General features: G+C 32.2%; 1 protein-coding gene across 3 annotated transcripts in view; it reads right to left on the minus strand.

Moving 5' to 3' along the window:
- Window positions 1-17,146, minus strand: part of LOC114324310 (luciferin sulfotransferase-like) — a 52,259-nt gene that overhangs the window by 20,277 nt on the left and 14,836 nt on the right. For 2 of the 3 annotated variants that reach the window (XM_050661072.1, XM_050661071.1), the window contains exons 2-5: window positions 12,329-12,547; window positions 10,605-10,701; window positions 2,998-3,184; window positions 775-895 (exon numbers count right to left, since the gene is read on the minus strand). In XM_050661072.1, the coding sequence (XP_050517029.1) occupies window positions 775-895; window positions 2,998-3,184; window positions 10,605-10,701; window positions 12,329-12,527 (604 nt within the window). In that variant the 5' untranslated portion in view covers window positions 12,528-12,547. Of the gene's footprint in view, window positions 1-774; window positions 896-2,997; window positions 3,185-10,604; window positions 10,702-12,328; window positions 12,548-13,263; window positions 13,295-17,146 lie in introns of those variants that run through there. The other variant, XM_050661070.1, reaches the window with a different exon arrangement.

The following is a 17,146-nucleotide window of genomic DNA, read 5'->3' on the forward strand; positions in this document are numbered from 1 at the left end:
GGTAGGTACAGTGAATTTTTGCAGTTAGGTACCTAGTGTCATGTGTAGTGTGTGTTGAGTAAGCGGCTCGTTAGTTTGCAAAGTCGTCGTCATTGTCTTTGCAAAGAGACGCTAATTGTATCCGAACGTCTGCGGTCCCACCAGTGGAAAATAATGTTGTTGGTAAGTTTGCAGTGAAAAAACTTGTGTGCTTCACATCGACTTATCCCTGTGAGTCTTCTTTCTCTGCATATGCTTACATTAAAAACAAATACAAAAGCAAACTACAAGCATCAAGGGATTTGAGGGTCAAACTTACAAAGATTCCCATAATTATAAAGGATATAATGAAAACATCATCGAAATAGTTTCATTCATCACATTCAGTAAGAATATTTGAGTGTCAAATGTACTGTATTTTATTGATCTGAAATAAAGTTTATATTGAAATCAAATGAGCCTCAGAATTGTATTTTTTTTTCATTTTTTGTCGTTTCCCAAATCGCTTCAAGGGTTGGTGTGCCTCGAAATATTTTTAGCCCTATAAGGGTGCCGCGACTAAAAAAGTTTGAGAACCGCTGACATATGTCATACAAAACTGAAAAAATGTATCTACGAATTTAATTATATCGCCCTGTAAATTTAAATTATATGTAGGCTTAGATAAATAAATTAAAAATTGTAATTGTAATACCATAAAACAACAAAAATATTCTGGCTGGTTCGCTAAACCAAAGCCATTTAATTATAAAATAATAAAATATTTTGTTTTTAATTTTTCAAACCTGTACTTACGTTTTCCGGACAAAAATAGCTGACAAAATTCTTCAAAACTCCCTCTGTATCCTTCCATTAATCTTGAATGGTTATAATATGAAATACATGTGTCTTTTGGATTTCTAGTAACGTATATAATCTAAAATATGAAATAATATTATGTTATTATATACCTATATAGTTTTCAGATTTTTGAGAGGCACCATAAATGTTCATTCATAGGGAAGTCTGGCAAGGATCTGTGTTATTCAGAACTTTGTTTAACTTTTATTTAGGACAATGTGAAGATCGAGTTAGAAGAGAAACTGTTAATAATATCGGATATGCGGATGACACAGTGAACATGATTGAAATTTTTGAAAAACTTCAATTACTTATAGAACGAGTCACTAGAGAATTATCCAAAAATGTGGACTTTGCATATATACATAAAAGACAAAGCAACCTGTGTTTATTAAATGGTTGGTCCTATGTAACTAATTGTTTAAATTGAGCCCATTACATCATCTTTATCATCAGTTATCGCCACAGCACTTCGTTAGCCGTGGCTTACCTCAAAACGTTCTCTCATTCTTCTCTGTCAAGCGTCTGTCTTCTTCATCCTCTTCTTTAGTTCTCCTGCTTTTTCTTCTTCCTAACAGCCTATTTGGAATCGTTACTTTAGCAGGACTACTTTCATTTATTCGCATAACATGGCCCCCTATCTTAGGCGGTTTATTTCGATATTTGACACGTGGTCTGCATTAACAAAAAGTCTAGATATTTCGAAATTATATAGCCTTCTCTACAGGGTTTTGACGTGGATATCATATCTCTTTTATCTAAGTTTGAATCTGTACCGTCAAAGAAATTACAGTCGTAAATTCTTCTATAATTCTTCTATGATGTTATTGAGCTGGTTTGTTTACGTAGCGCATACCGTTGTAGCGATAAGAGCTCCAAAGTTTAATCAAAAACAAGTGTCTTTTTTGCTGATTCGTCTGAGAATGGGCCTTAGTTGTGAAGACAGCTAATCAGTGCTTTTCATGGGAAGAGTGGGTAGTTGAATCTGCTGGGATCCGTGTTGTTTGTTCTTTTGGTGATTGGACGAGCTGTTTTGGTTTACGCCAGAGGGTTTAACCCAGAGCGTATTTTGCATTCTCCTATTGGTTAAGATTTTGATTAAGTGAGTGCCTTAAGCTTGTAATTGGTTGTGAGAATTATTGATGGGGAAATCAGGGGAGATTTGGGAGATCAAAAAATTGAGTTACGTTGGAGCTGTAAAGAAGTCAAGTTTGAGTTAGCCTCGGAGGTCTGCAGGGTTGCAGTACCTGAAAGGTTGAATTTCCATTTTAAGTTTGTGTAAGGTGAAGTTATTGTGCAATTTTATTGAAGACGTCTTTGTGTTGGAGCTAAAGTGTTCCACTATAGTCTAAGCAAGTTAGACCACCGCGTTTTCGCTTTGTTATTTTTTTTTATATTTTTGTTATATCATTGTTATTTTTAATTAATAACAATGAGCGGTTAGATCGTATTGACGCGGCTGTAAATGAGAGTGCGAGTAAGAAGCATAAGTGGACTGCCAGAATGCCATCTCTCTCGCACTCAGCATTTACGGTCGCCTAACACGTGCATGGCGCTCATTATTATTACTTAAAAATAACAGCTTAGTAATAAAATAATGACAAAAATTTCTTCAGGATCCTGTAGGGGGGCTTTATACTTTGATTTAGTCACTTTCTGACTTTTATAATAATAACTCTTAACCGAGTTATTAAGCCTTGAAAATGGCCATTTTTGAGTTTTTTAAATTTTAAATTGCTTATAACTCGAAAACGATCAACTTTAGAGAAAAAAATATAACAGACCTTTTTTGTCCAGAATGGTCCAGAAAACCTAAAAAAAATTGTCCTGGCCAAAAATATTGATTGTTGCCATTTAACTAAAAAAAATTGTTAAATAAAATTTGGACCACTTTTCGCGTGGGCGACTTCTTGAACCTTATTCTGGGGTGTCTCACGAATGTGATTATGAAAAAAAATCTCATGGAAATATTTTTTCCAATGAACCCGCCGTTTTCGCCTTGTCTAGTAGTACAAAACTCAATAGAGTCTACGGCTTGGTCTGGAATATACTGGCGTCTGATCGGGCTATGGAGGAGCGGTACGCCAAGGGATAAGGGCTTGCAGCTTGGTGATACTCCTCCATAGATCCCTACCGAAGGGCCTTGACGCCTAAGAACGGTGTATAAAAATTTCCTACCTTTGGTTGTTTTGTATTGTTTTGTATTTCTTGGGGTAGCAGCACCCAGGGCAAGTGAGTTTTCAGGCATAAAGAACCTTTCTGGCTTTTCTCTCTTACAAATTTCAAAGAGTCTTCAATAAATGGGGGAGGTTGGAAATCCGTATTCTCCTTTTGAAATTTCCTGTAGTCGAATAGAGCAGTGACTCTGAAAAATAAAGAACAAGTAATTTTACTATAAGTATACAAAAAGAGTCAAAGAAATAGTAAAAGAGTACAAAATGTTGACTGAATTTGAAGAAGCTAAAAACTATGACCTGATTATAGATCAAGAAAAAACCAAATAATTGGAAATGAGAGGGGAAAATGTAGAAGAAGGTGAACAGAGCCTATTTTACCACTAGGCCCATGAGGCCCCTGCCTCGGGCCCGCATTTTAATGGGGCCCGAAAAGATCACTAAAAGAATATTATTATTGAAAAAACAAAATAAATTTTAAGAATTATTTTATTTTACGAACAGGAAATTATAAATGATAACAAATTAGGTTAGAGTTATATTCATAAACCCTAACCGTTCTTATCATAAAACTGCAATAAGAGTAGGTAGATTGCCAGATTGCCTTGCCGGCATTAATAAAACTAAGCAAAATTTAAACACCACTCCGAAGGATTAACAAGTGGTACGATTTACAAGAGGTATTGTCACGTATTTGTCATATTTATTCAAAATGCACTTTTAAATTTAATCTATAGTTTAATGTTTGATGCTGTTTTTTGCAAAGATAAAGTATTGCTTGCTTGTGTTAGTTTTCAGTCCTGTTCTTTTTAAGTTAGCTCAACTAATCTATTCATTAATCATTAGTCGTTTTATTAAATTTCTTTAAACACTTATTCTTCTTAACTAAGTAATCGTTTCGTTATTATCATGAGTTACAAACATTTAAGTGGCAGTGAAAAACGAAAAAAAAAAAAAACAAAAATTAAGAGAACAGAAACGGCAGGCACAAAAAGATGCAATATTATCATATTTTACACCCCACAACAGTGCGCAACAAGGAAGTTCGTCCTCACATCCCGTTCTTCTTCTTTTACGGCACTACAGCCCAAATTGAGTCTTCGCCTCCTTTATTTTTTGCCTCCAGCCTTGTTTATCTATCGCTGCTCTTCTCCATACATGGACTCCTAAAAATGCTTGTGCATCGCTGCTTACTGTGTCTTCCCAGCGCTTTTTTGTCTTTCCAACCGGTCTCCTTCCCTGCATCCTAGCGTTCAGTGCTCTTGTGGTAGCCTATCATCTCCCATTCTTATCACATGTCCGGCCCATTGCAATCTTTGTATTCTAATGAAGTCTGACAGGGGTGTTTCCTTATCAAGTTGATAAAGCTCGTTGTTGTATCAAATTCACAGGTCTTAGTTTTCTCCTCAGTACTTTCCTTTCGAATGTGTCGAGTTTGTTTTTGGATGTTTTTTTCAGGACCCATACTTCACTGCCATGGTCTGCCAACATCAATGTCGTGTTCCCATGATTTGCTCAAGACCTGTTTGACTGTAAATATTTGTTCCATTGTCGATCTTCCCCGTCTGATACTCTCCAATAATTTATTCTGCTAGCGGTTCAAGCCACTGGTTTATAATATACTTACGTGAGGACTTTATAATATGCTGTACATAGTAGAGAAATTCCACGGTAGTTTTTGAACTTTAAACAATGTTTAATTATTTAAATATAAATTTTATTTATTGTTAATAAAAGCTTAAATTTCTGGTGCAACTATATTTCTATTAAATAATTAATACATTTAAAAAAGTTATTATTATTATTATTACCTACTATTAAATATTTGTTAGGGGCCCGAAAATTATGTAGTGCCTCGGGACTGATTTGAAGTAAAATAGGCTCTGAAGGTGAATGAATTACAAGAAGAAAATATGCGTCTTTAGAGACCGTCCATGCTACATACTAAGAAAGGCACAAGAAGGCATTAAAAGTGATAAGTACATGCCATAAAATAGGTACCTACAGCATAGATAAAGATAGAATCAATTATGAGATAACTACATGCAGAAGTGGATAGATAATTCTTGTCGAACACACACAGAGAGACAGAGAGAGAGAGAGAGAGAGAGAGAGAGAGAGAGAGAGAGAGAGAATAGAGATGAATTGTAAATACAAAATAGTTTTGCATTTAGTTATGGACAATAATGCAATCTACTAATGGATGTTCGCGATCACGTTCGACCATTTTTCTCTATCCTTTGCAGTGTGTATTAGGACTGCCCACTCCTCTTCTTTCTTCGATGTTTTCTTCAATTAAGATTTGCAGAAACTGGTATCTTTCGTTTCTAATTACTTGCCCCAAGTATGCCGTTTTTCCCTGTCTAATTGTTCACAGCAGTTGTTCTTAGTCCAGTACTGTACCAATTCTTCTCAGGATCTCTTCATTTGTTATTTGTGCGGTCCAGGGAACTTTTAAAGAATTCGTCGATAAATCCACATCTCAAATGACTCTAGCTTATTTATTGCGTTTATTTTTAAAGTCCATCCTTTCATGCCATATAGGAGCACCGATCATAGGTATCTAGCATTTCGTGAATCCTAGTCTTAGTCCTGGTCAAAGTCAGAGCTTGTAAAGACGTTTCTGAATTTTATGAATGCGCTTCTGGCCCTGTCTATCCGACATTTAATTTCCATATCCGCGACATCCAGTCTTCACATAGCAGGTCCCCAGGTACCTAATCTACATCTTGATTGTTATATGTTAGTTTTGCATTTTGATTTTGACATAATTGACGGCTCATTATAAGGAACGTCGTCTTTTTTATCTTGATGCTAAGTTCCATGTTCTTGCTATGTTCTTCAATTTTATTAAGAGGGTTTTGGAGGTCTTCTATATTGTCCGCTATTAAGACCGAGTCATCCGCATATCGTATAATATTGAGCCAGGTACCATTTACTTTGATGCCGCTCTGGCATTCTTCAAGCGCTTTCTGGAAAATACTATCTAAATATAAATTGAACAGTAGTGGGAGGGGGGGAGAATACATCGCGTTGTTTCGTTATTTCACCTTGACAGCTGTTTGATTCCAGTAAATGGCTTCTATGCAACGAATGTCTTTTTAGTCTATGTAGAGTTGTTTTAGTATATGTGCGAGTTTATGATGTAGTACTCTATCGAACGCTTTTTTATAATCAATAAAGTCTACAAATATATTAAATTCAATAGAAGCTTCGGATCTGTAATAATAAAATTTATACCATTAGTCCAAGTAATGAAGCTTAAAATAGGACAAAACCTCGCAATTTTTACAGAATGGATCGATTTGCTTGAAAATTTGAGAATAAGTAGTGAATAGTCCAAGGATCAAAATCTATATCATACCAAAAGGCGCTTTTACCATGAGGGTGGTTGCCACCCCATCTCGGGGTTGGAAATTTGTTCTTATATTTTAATCACAAAAGTTTGTAAAAACGTTCATTCTAAGTAGAAAACGTTCTATACATTTTTTTGATAAAATTGATAGTTTTTGATTTATTCGCTATCGAAAGTATTAGTTTTATATTGAAAAAATCAATATTTTTAATAAGTTTCTGCTAATAACTCCAAAAGTTTTCGTTTTATCAAAACAACTTTACTTAATAAAAATGTACCTTTTGACAAAATAAACAAAACCATTTTTTTAAATCTTCTTTAAGACGAATAGTAATCGAGCTATACTTTATTATATGATGGCGCTTCTTCGTCAAATGATGAATATTGTAGTTTCAAAGTCAAAAGACGGGAAAACTATGCAATTTTCGAGAACAACTTATTTTAACTAATTTAAAGCACTTAAAAATATCTATCTCCAGAAATAAAAAAAAGTCTCTAGCTTAAAAATTAAGTGATTTAAAATGAAAATAATGTCAGTCCCTATTTTTTTTTTCAGCGAAAAAGTGATCGCAAGGCACCCCCTAATCACCACCCTAATTAAAATCAGTCATTGACCTTATTTGGTCTTTTTCATTTATGTATTAATAATAGGTTCTAGAAGTTTGACTGGCTTAGAATGATTAGCTTTTAAAAAACTGAAGTTAAAATTAAATGACGAATTTTTGTAGTCTGGAAAAAATGGCCTTTTCTTCAGAATAGCAAGATTAGCATCTGAGATACGAAAAAATGTTTAAATGTGAAATTGTAGCTTATTTAATTCCCAAGAAGAAGGTTTGCAAAAATTTTTTTTACGTTAAAAATTGAGTGAACTATTAACAATAAAAACTTGTAATAACATGCAAAAACCACCTTTACCAACCCTTTCAAAGTCACCTCTTTTTGCGACTGAGGATTATAAAAAGATTTAATATTAATAGTCTCATAGATCTTGTAAAAACCTATCAAATTATTTTTACCAAACTTTCTAAGATAAAGAATACAAAAGTTACGGTTAAAAAATCAATATATTTTTTTGAAAAAAAAAAGGAGAAATCCAATTGGAAGCATAATAATGTAAGTTAGCGATATTTTTAGTCATTGGACTTATTTATTCTTATTTATTTATGTATTATTAATAGATTCTAGAAGTTTGATTGGCTTAGAGTGATTAGTTTTTAAAAAACTGGAGTTAAAAGCGAATAACGAATTTTTGTAGCTTGGTAAAAAATGCCTTTTTCTTCAGAATAGAAAGATTAGCATCAGAAATAGGAAAAAATAGTTCAATATAAAATTGTAGTTTATTTAATTCCCAAGAAATTGGTTTGAAAACATTGTTTCTACGGCAAAAATTAAGTGAATCGTAAATGAGTAAGTATATTGAAAAACATTGATTTTTTCTATATAAAACTAACACTTTCAATAGCGAATAAATCGAAAACTATTAATTTTATCAAAAAAATGTATGGAACATTTTTTGCTTAGAATTAATGATTTTATCAACTTTTGCGGTCAAAATATAATAAAAGCGCCCTTCGGCATCATATATATTTTGATCGTTAGACTATCCACTACTTATTCTCAAATTTTCAAGCAAATTGATCTATTCTGAAAAAATTGCGAGGTGAAAAGCTTCGGTTCTTGGTCTACATGAAATTTTACAAAAAAAAAGTTCTAAAAACTTTAAATATCTATTGTCGATTTATATCTATAAAAATAAGAATACGTTGTGTTTTTTTTACTTTCTGTACATTTTCTTTAAGATTTAATTACGTGTTAATGGTTTCACACCAATTAAGGACCTAGCGGGTAATAATAGTCTTGTAACTTTTTCGGCCTTTTTGGGGCAGCCTGGTTATCCCAGTTCAACCTCTCGTAAGGGTATTATCCTTTATCCTTATTTATATCAGTAATCTCTCAGTTTGGAAACTTTCTTTTTGTGGCTTTGTTTTGTTCAGTTTAGATGAGCTGGATTATGCTTTTTATTAAAAAGAAAAATACTCTCTATTTTTATATGTCTAGATAACAATATTGGATTACGGTTATTTAACAATATAACACTGAAAAATTTGTTTTGAATTCTTCCACAAAAAATTTATTATACGTTAATGTCACTACAACTGTTTCAGCAGAGCGCCTTTCTAAAGTGATGTACTTTACTGTGCGTTTGCACTTTAATCTTTAACTAAATAGTTTGAGGAGTGGGGAGCTCTTGGTCTCAATTTGGTCATTCAAAATTATATCTGTATATTTAAATTTTATTAATTTCCATAGAAGATGATTCTAATAGGGATAGGCCTTTATTTTTCCGAAAAATAAATATCATGCAGTCTCTGTTTACATCCACAGTTAGACATAGTCCTCTTTAAGGCTTTTCCATTAACTCGTATTTCTACGTTGGGCCGTTGCAGCCCAATACAATTGTAAAACTCTTCTTCAAAAATGAGGAGACCAACAGGCAGATCTTTACGTTGCTTTTATAGAGTGGGAAGCCGATTTATATGCGATCAATTTTGATGAAATATGCACATACATCATCATTCTCTTTGCCTTATCCCTATGCGGGGTCGGCTTCCCTAATTGCATTTCTCCACACAATTCTATCGTGGGTCATATCAATGTTAATCCCCTTTACCAACATGTCCTGCCTTATCGTCTCCCCCCAGGTCTTCTTTGGTCTTCCTCTCCTACTCATTCCAGGAATCTGCACTTCAGCTATTCTTCGTATTGGGTGATTAACGTCTCGACGTTGAACATGACCAAACCATCTTAACCTATGCTCTCTCATTTTGGCATCAATTGGTGCCACACCTAGACTTCCTCTAATGTACTAATTTCTAATTTTATCTTTCTTTGTCACTCCACTCATACATCTAAACATTCTCATTTCCGCCACATGCATTCGTTGTTCCTCTTTCTTTTTCACTGCCCAACATTCAGTTCCGTGCATCATAGCCGGTCTTATGGCTGTTTTATAGAATTTTCCCTTCAGCTTCATTGGAATTTTTCTGTCACACAACACACCACTCGCTTCTTTCCACTTCATCCATTCAGCCCTAATTCTACTGCATGCATCTCCATCTATTTCTCCATTACTCTGTAATACCGATCCTAGGTACTTAAAACTATTGCTCTTCACAATTATTTCACCATCCAAAGATACCATTATATTTGTAGTAACTCCATCTTTAAATGAACATTCCAAATACTCTGTTTTTGTCCTACTAAATTTTACACCTTTTCCGTTTCGGAGACCGTTTCGGAAAACAAGAATTTTGGTTTTTTGTATTCTTCTTGTATCAAATTATATAGTATTCTTGGTCAAAGTTGGTATTTAAAAATACTATGAGTTCATTTCGTAATGTGTTGTATTTAATTGCGTTATTTAGTTGTATAAAAGTAAAGTTAATGATGTTGACAAATTAACATCGAATTGTTTCCGTTTTGTGATAAATAGTTATTTTCCTAACAAGTGCAGAAAGTCATTCTTTTCCGCACGCGACTACAGTTTGCCGAACGACGCGAAGTGGGAGTTCGGCAAGCAGTCGAGTGCGGAAAAGAGACTTTCTGCAAGAGTAAGGAACAATATTTTTTCTAAGAGACTTTAAAAAATTACGAAATCTTAATCAATTAATTTAATTAATATGAACATACATGTACAAATTAATTCTTTGACAAAGTTGTCAAAACCAAACTTTCAATATAATTAGTTTGCAAGACGACGATCTTGGTTTCCATGACGATGATTCAAAACGACTGTTATTGTCTACCGATTTGACTTTCGAATATTATGTCAAAATAATTCTATTTCATCGAATTGTCGCGTTAATTTCATTAAAACAGGAACACAATAAGATATATTTGAAATAAATTAGTAAATAATCTCTAAATATTAGTTTATTGCATGTATTATATTTACGTTAAGGCCACATTAACATATCTAAATTAACACGCGTGCGGAAAAGTAAAAACCGCGTGCGGAAAAGTAACACGCGTGCGGAAAAATAACACGCGTGCGGAAAAGTGAAACTTTCTAAACTAAAATGCGTGCGCGAAAGTAGACATTTTTGCACGCTCGTAGAAAAAAGTTACTTTTTATTGACGAAATGATTAAAACTCTCAACCGTTTCGGTTAAACGATGTTTCGGTTAAAAAGATTTCTGTTAAGAGACGATTTACTGTATTTAAACTTTTTTATTTATCATATTCTAAGTACTTACTCCAAAAATGGCGATCGAATGCCCAAATTTTCCTGACCTTTTATGATGTCCAAGTTATTCATGATCATCCAGACCATTTCTTGCGTCCAAGTGGTTCCTGTGATACATATTCTATCAATAAAAATCGATTTGAATATAAAATTATGATAAAATACAACAAAAAAGAAATTTGATTATTCCACATAAATATACAAACACACATATTTATATTTTTAAGCTTTCTCTTGTTGTCCTTCATTACTATCCATGTCTCTGCACCATAAGGTGCTTTTGCTCGGAAAATAATGAGTTTAGGTAGAAGGAATGCTTCATAAAAATAAAAGAGTATCATAAATGAAATAATTTAAAAAATAAATTATAGAGTTGTACAGTTATACTTCTTCTTCTTTACGTGCCACCTTCGCGACGAAGTTGGCAATCATCATTGCTATTCTCACTTTCGACACTACAGCCTGAAAGAGTTCTGTTGAGCTGTATCCAAACCATTCACTGAGATTTCTCAGCCAGGACATTTTTCTCCTACCTATGCTGCGCTTTCCTTGAATCTTTCCCTGCATAATTAATTTTAGGAGTTCATATCTGTCACCACGTGTTATATGACCCAAGTATTGAAGTTTTCTTATTTTGATGGAATCCAGTATCTCCCTGCTGTTCTGTATTCTCCTTAGTACAGTTATACAACATATGATAAAATGGGATTTTTTTATTTTTCACCCTATATAGGTACGAATATTCGTCAATGATTTCTGTTAGACTTAATTTAAAAACTAGAACATATTGTATAACTTATTATGTAAAATGAGTAGATAATTATTTATGTATTTATTCTTTATATTTTTCATAGCAATTTCGAAATAAAAATGGTCATAATTCGTTAAATATCCTATATTGTGGTGTGAATTCGGTTTCAGAGAAGGATTCGGAACAAGGAAAGCCTTATTCTCAATGATAACATTAATTCAAAGATCATGGGATGTACAGAAAACAATTTACGTCTGATTTATAGATTTTGAAATGAATATCTAGAAATGATTGGAGTATATGATAACAATCTGAAACTTTGCAATATCTATTTTGAAATCAAGAAGCTTCTATTGTGGTAGACGGCAAAGAAAGAGACAAAATCTTTATTCGAAGAGGTGTTTGACAAGGTGTTATCCCGAACTTTGTTTAACTTGTACTCGGAAATAATACTTATTCAATGAAGTCTTAGATGGTCAATGAGGAGTTTAAATTGAGTGAGAAACTATTATCAACATCAGATTCCACAGCGACCATGGCTGAAGGTATCGAATATCTTTAATTTTTTATAGATGAAGTCACTAGATAATTCTCCAATAACGGACTTGGCATAAATATATAAAAAAAAAGTTACTTGTGGTTAGTAAACAATGCGTTGGCTCTATGTAACTAATTGTCAACAATGAGCCTATTACAAAAGTTAACCATTTTAAATTCCTGGGATGTTGAATAAACGAGACACTATAAATCCTGATGAAGAAATTAGAACTCGTATAGAAATTGCAAGAGGAGCATTTATGAAATCTAGATCTATACCTACTGTAAAATTCTCACATGAACTTAAAACTAAAAATCAAATTCCTAAAATGCTTGAAATTTCTATTTTCATTTATGGAATAGTCATTATTACAAAACAATTACATAATTTGAATAAAACGATACGAAAACACAGTCATTATCTAATAATTAAAAAAACATTTTACCTGTTTTTGGAAAGCTGCATATCCAAACGTCCCTCTCACTCACATTCCAATTAAAAATATCACTTTGCAATTCCTCAAACCTCCTCGGCATTGTTACCCCTTTCACATTTACATACCCCGATCTAAACACACTGGTAAAATCCCTGTCCAACCACTTCTCAAGTTCTTCGTTACTGTAGTCACGCTTAACCGTTGGCATTTTTTCAATTTTATTGAACACTAAAAGAAAATCCAAGAGTTACTATTACAAAACCTTTCATGCCTCCGCTTATATAATCCCCATCATCTTAAAGTTTTGCTACAAAATTGAAGGTTTTGCAGAAACACAAACTCACTTCTTTGATTACATCATAGTAGGTGTACGCAGTACATAAGGAAATACATTTTTTTGGAAAGCTATTGTTTATGAACTTTACCTTGGTGACAAATGTAGCGTAAAGAAAACAACCATGTCTGCATTGGTGCATATCATTCTTTAAATGTTGATTTTGTACCAAGAAATATTTTTTTTATGTGTCTTTGTGTCCTTAAAACCTCAAATTGTGGTTAACACTTGAAACGCCAGCCCAAATTGAATGAAAAATAAATTGCATCGAGTCCTGTGCCCCACGCATTTTTTTGTAATATTGGTGACCAAAGTTAAAAACACTTAATTGAATAGAATTATTGTGTTTTGTTACACAATACTATTGACAAATCCTGTTAGATACAAAATAGATAGACATAGATAAATAAATAGATTAGATAGACAAATCAGATACAAAAAATACTGTACCCTTGTAGGTTGTGTATTTTGTATTTAAGTTCCTTTTTGGATTGGCACAAAATATCTAGCCAAAATAAACACTGATTTATGCTCACAATAAAATATGACCATAACATTTGAGTAATAAAGTATATCAAAATCAAACATATATTCATAGTTATTACCTCACCTATAATAAAACACATACACCAAAAATCATTTAAAACTTGAAATTGAAAGTTTGAATAACGGAAAATTAAATATTCGTACATATTGGGAAATATAACGCGGAAAACCCATTCATCGGGAAGTCTATTTTTTATTGAAATCTATTACAGTAGATACATACTACATGCGTAGAAGCAATAACCAAAGTAAAATACCCAAAAGGTTTATCTGCATTGTATCTGTGGTAATTCTAAAAACCAGAGTCGCAGATGTTTACACGAAAACAAATAAATTATAATTAAATTTATATATGAATCATATTGCCACTTTTCGACCAGTTTTGTCTCTGAATTTTTAACAAAATTTATATTGTAGCTTAAAAAGTAGCCTATAGCTATTTTTTTAACCCTCTAAGTGCCCCTGGGCCTGATATATGCCCCTCGAAAGATCAAAATCAGCCCTTTTTACCCTATATTTGAAGTGCTCCATCTCTTAACACAGTGCACCCTTTTTAGCGCCCAAGGTCTCATTATTCCTGATATACTGTCAAATTGTTGTTGAAATACAACAAAACGCAAAAGATAATATGTTTTATTTTATAGGTTAAGAAGAACGAAAAGAAAACTTACAAAATTTTATGATTTTCAACTAATTATCAAAAGTCAACTAAACGAGGAAAAAAATGTAGAAATAGTAAATAAAGGGGCTTTTAAAAGCTAAAAATAGAGCCAGTTTTCTAAAATCGCAATTTTTATTATTTGTAAACTGATAGTACTTTTTAGTGGAGTCACTGAAGGTTTTCACCTTCGATTTCGTTGAACCTTCATCGATTTTCATGAAAATTGGTGAGTAGTGAGAAAATACTTCAAGGAACAAAGGTGACATGATGCCAACTTGCGCTTTTACCCTGGGGGTGGATGCCACCCCTTCTCGGGGGTGAAATTGTTTTATTAAAAGTAATACCAGAAATCGATAGAGGGGCAACTTCTAAGCAAAATTTGTTATATAAAGTTATTAACATAAATCAATACTTTTTGAGTTATTAAATATCAAAGATTTTATTTTTCTTAAAAAAATGCATGTTTTAAAGCTGTTTTTCGCGTGTTAATCAAAAACTATAAGCTTTTGTAAGAAAGCTATTATTACCAAAATTAAAGATAATAAAAAATTTAATACACTCCCTACTAAAAGAACTAAACTAATGTTATTTCAAAGTGAGTTATGGGTAATTGAATGTACATACATTTTTTTCGACGACTACTCAAATCTAAGTATTCAAGCTTACATAACGGGAAAACCATGCATTATATAGAATATATTTGTTAAACACTTGCCAAAGAACTTCGGAATACCTAACAAATGAGCTCCATAAGAAGTTAATAGCATCAGAATTAAGCAAGTTATGATGAAAATAATAGAACCCTTTCGATTGTTTTAGGAAAAAGTGAAAAATAAAACATACGCCATTTCCACAAAAATTAAAATTTGTAGTATTCCTCACAAGAATTTCTTTAGGTTAACATAGTTAATGATTTCAACAATTTTGACCGGTTTAGAATGCATATTTTTGAAAAAAAAGATATAATTTAAAAAAATCAGAATTTTTAAAATTATCGTACTTTTCATTTCTTTTGATAATAACTCCAAAAATACTCAATATACGTAAAAAATCATAAATGACTAAATTTTAGTTTTTTCAGTACCAAATACTCTACCCATTTTACTATTTCTATAGAATAAAAAATAACCGAGATAAAAACGTTTAAAATTTCAATTTTGCTGCGAGAACCATGTAACCAGGGCCATTTAACCTTTTATTTTAAAAAAAGTAAGAGATCTAAAAGATTAATTTTGACGTTTTTTAATAGCTCTTGGAATCAGCTTTTAATCAGATTTTAGGTAAAGGTTGTATCTTAAAAACTAACGGAGTTATTTACAAAAATACAATAACATTTTTTGGAAAAATTTTTAAAAGATACATTTTGAAACATTTTTGGTGCATAAATTTTAATGCTTTCAACTTGTTCGAGTGCTTATTTGATAGATATTTCTATGACCTTTGACAAATTTTTAATAAGTTTATGTTATAAAATGCATAATTTACCCGGTATTTAGGCTTGAATACTTAGATTTGGGTACTCGACGAAAGAAATATATATTTAATTACCTATAACTCACTTTTATTTAACATTGAAACGTTTTTATACTAAGGAGTTTATTTAATTTTTTATTAGCCTCAATTTTGATAACAATAACTTTTTTGTAAAAACTTATAGCTTTTGAGTTATTTATGAAAAATTGGTTAAAAACATGCATTTTTCTCACGAAAATTTAAAATTTTTAATCTTTACTAACTCAAAAAGTTTTGATTTATTTTAATAACTTTATATAACAAATTTTGCTTATAATTTGTCCCTCTATCGAATTGTGGGGTTATTTTTAATAAAATAATTTTCACCCCCGAGGAGGGGTGGCATCCACCTCCAGGGTAAAAGCGCAAGTTGGCACCATGTCACCTTTGTTCCTTGAGATATCCTCTAACCACTCACCAATTTTCATGGAAATTGATGGAGGTTCAACTAAATCGGAGGTAATAGCTCATATCCACCTTCAGTGACTGCACTATGCCTAAAAATTTAGGTGAAGATAATTCTATATGACATATATGACTTATTGAATTTTAACATACATTATTATATATAATAATATTATTATTTCCTTGTTTATATTTATGAATATGTTACCCATATTATGATAAATAAAGACGGTTTATTTGTTTTTAATGATTACTTATATTTCTGCAACTACATTCAGAAACATCTTAGTATCTCATTTTAAACACTTATTGACTTACACCGATTGGCTTCTGAGGCATCGATGTATAATACAATACCTACGTATTCGATTTATTGACACGAGTCTTTATCTATTTTTTGTGGTCACCTAAAAATTGAACTTGTTGCTTCATAAGTGAGCCAACTCATTACTCAACGAACTATTAAAATAGATAACAAAACCTAAATTTTAAGAGTTTAAGCAAGTCTTTAGATGAACGAGAACCAAAGTTATGGTATTTTTTAAAATTTTAATCTGACGTATCAAATACGTGCGAAATTGCCATAAATTTGGTTCTCGACCTATCGGCTTGCTTAAATGCTTAAATCTAGGTTTTATTTTCTATTGTAATAATCCGTTGAATTTAAATATTGTACAATAATCAAACAAATGAGAGAATTCATCAACAACAGCGTATGTTGGCTTATTGCTAAAGCAAAAAAGCTCAATTTTCAGCCAATTTGAAATTGTCAGTCAAAAGTACATACTATCAGTATATAACAATCTCAGATACGCAGCTGACACGGTACTGATTGCTTCCAATGATGAATACTTACAGCGACTAATAATGAATGTGACTGAAGCATGTGATGAATGGGCTAAAACTTAATACTTCTAAGACAAACCTTATTAGCCCAATAAATGACCGTTTTGGAGTGTAATTTCCAGGGGCAACTCCGAATTGCATGAAAATTTGGATTTAGGTTGTACTTACCCTCCACTTCAAAGTTGAATTTGTGCCGTTGGTTGCTTTTACTTGGGGGGTGACATTTACCCCTTCTCGGGGGGTGAAAACGCGTGTTTAAAATAAGGCCGGAAATGGATAAATTGACTTATTTTAAGCACCTTTTGTTCTATAAAGTTTTTTACGTAAGTCAATACTTTTCGAGTTATTCGCGATTTAAAATGTTGATTTTTCGACAAAAAAACTACGTTTTCAGACCGTTTTTCCCAAATAACTCAAAAATTAAATATTTTATCGAAAAAAATATATTTAGTAAAAGTGTAGCTTATAAAAAAACGAAAAAAATGGTGTACAAGTAAAGTCTACAAATTAAGTAGAAGCAAAG

Source organism: Diabrotica virgifera, chromosome 9 (genome assembly GCF_917563875.1).
Source record: "Diabrotica virgifera virgifera chromosome 9, PGI_DIABVI_V3a".
NCBI lineage: Eukaryota > Metazoa > Arthropoda > Insecta > Coleoptera > Chrysomelidae > Diabrotica > Diabrotica virgifera.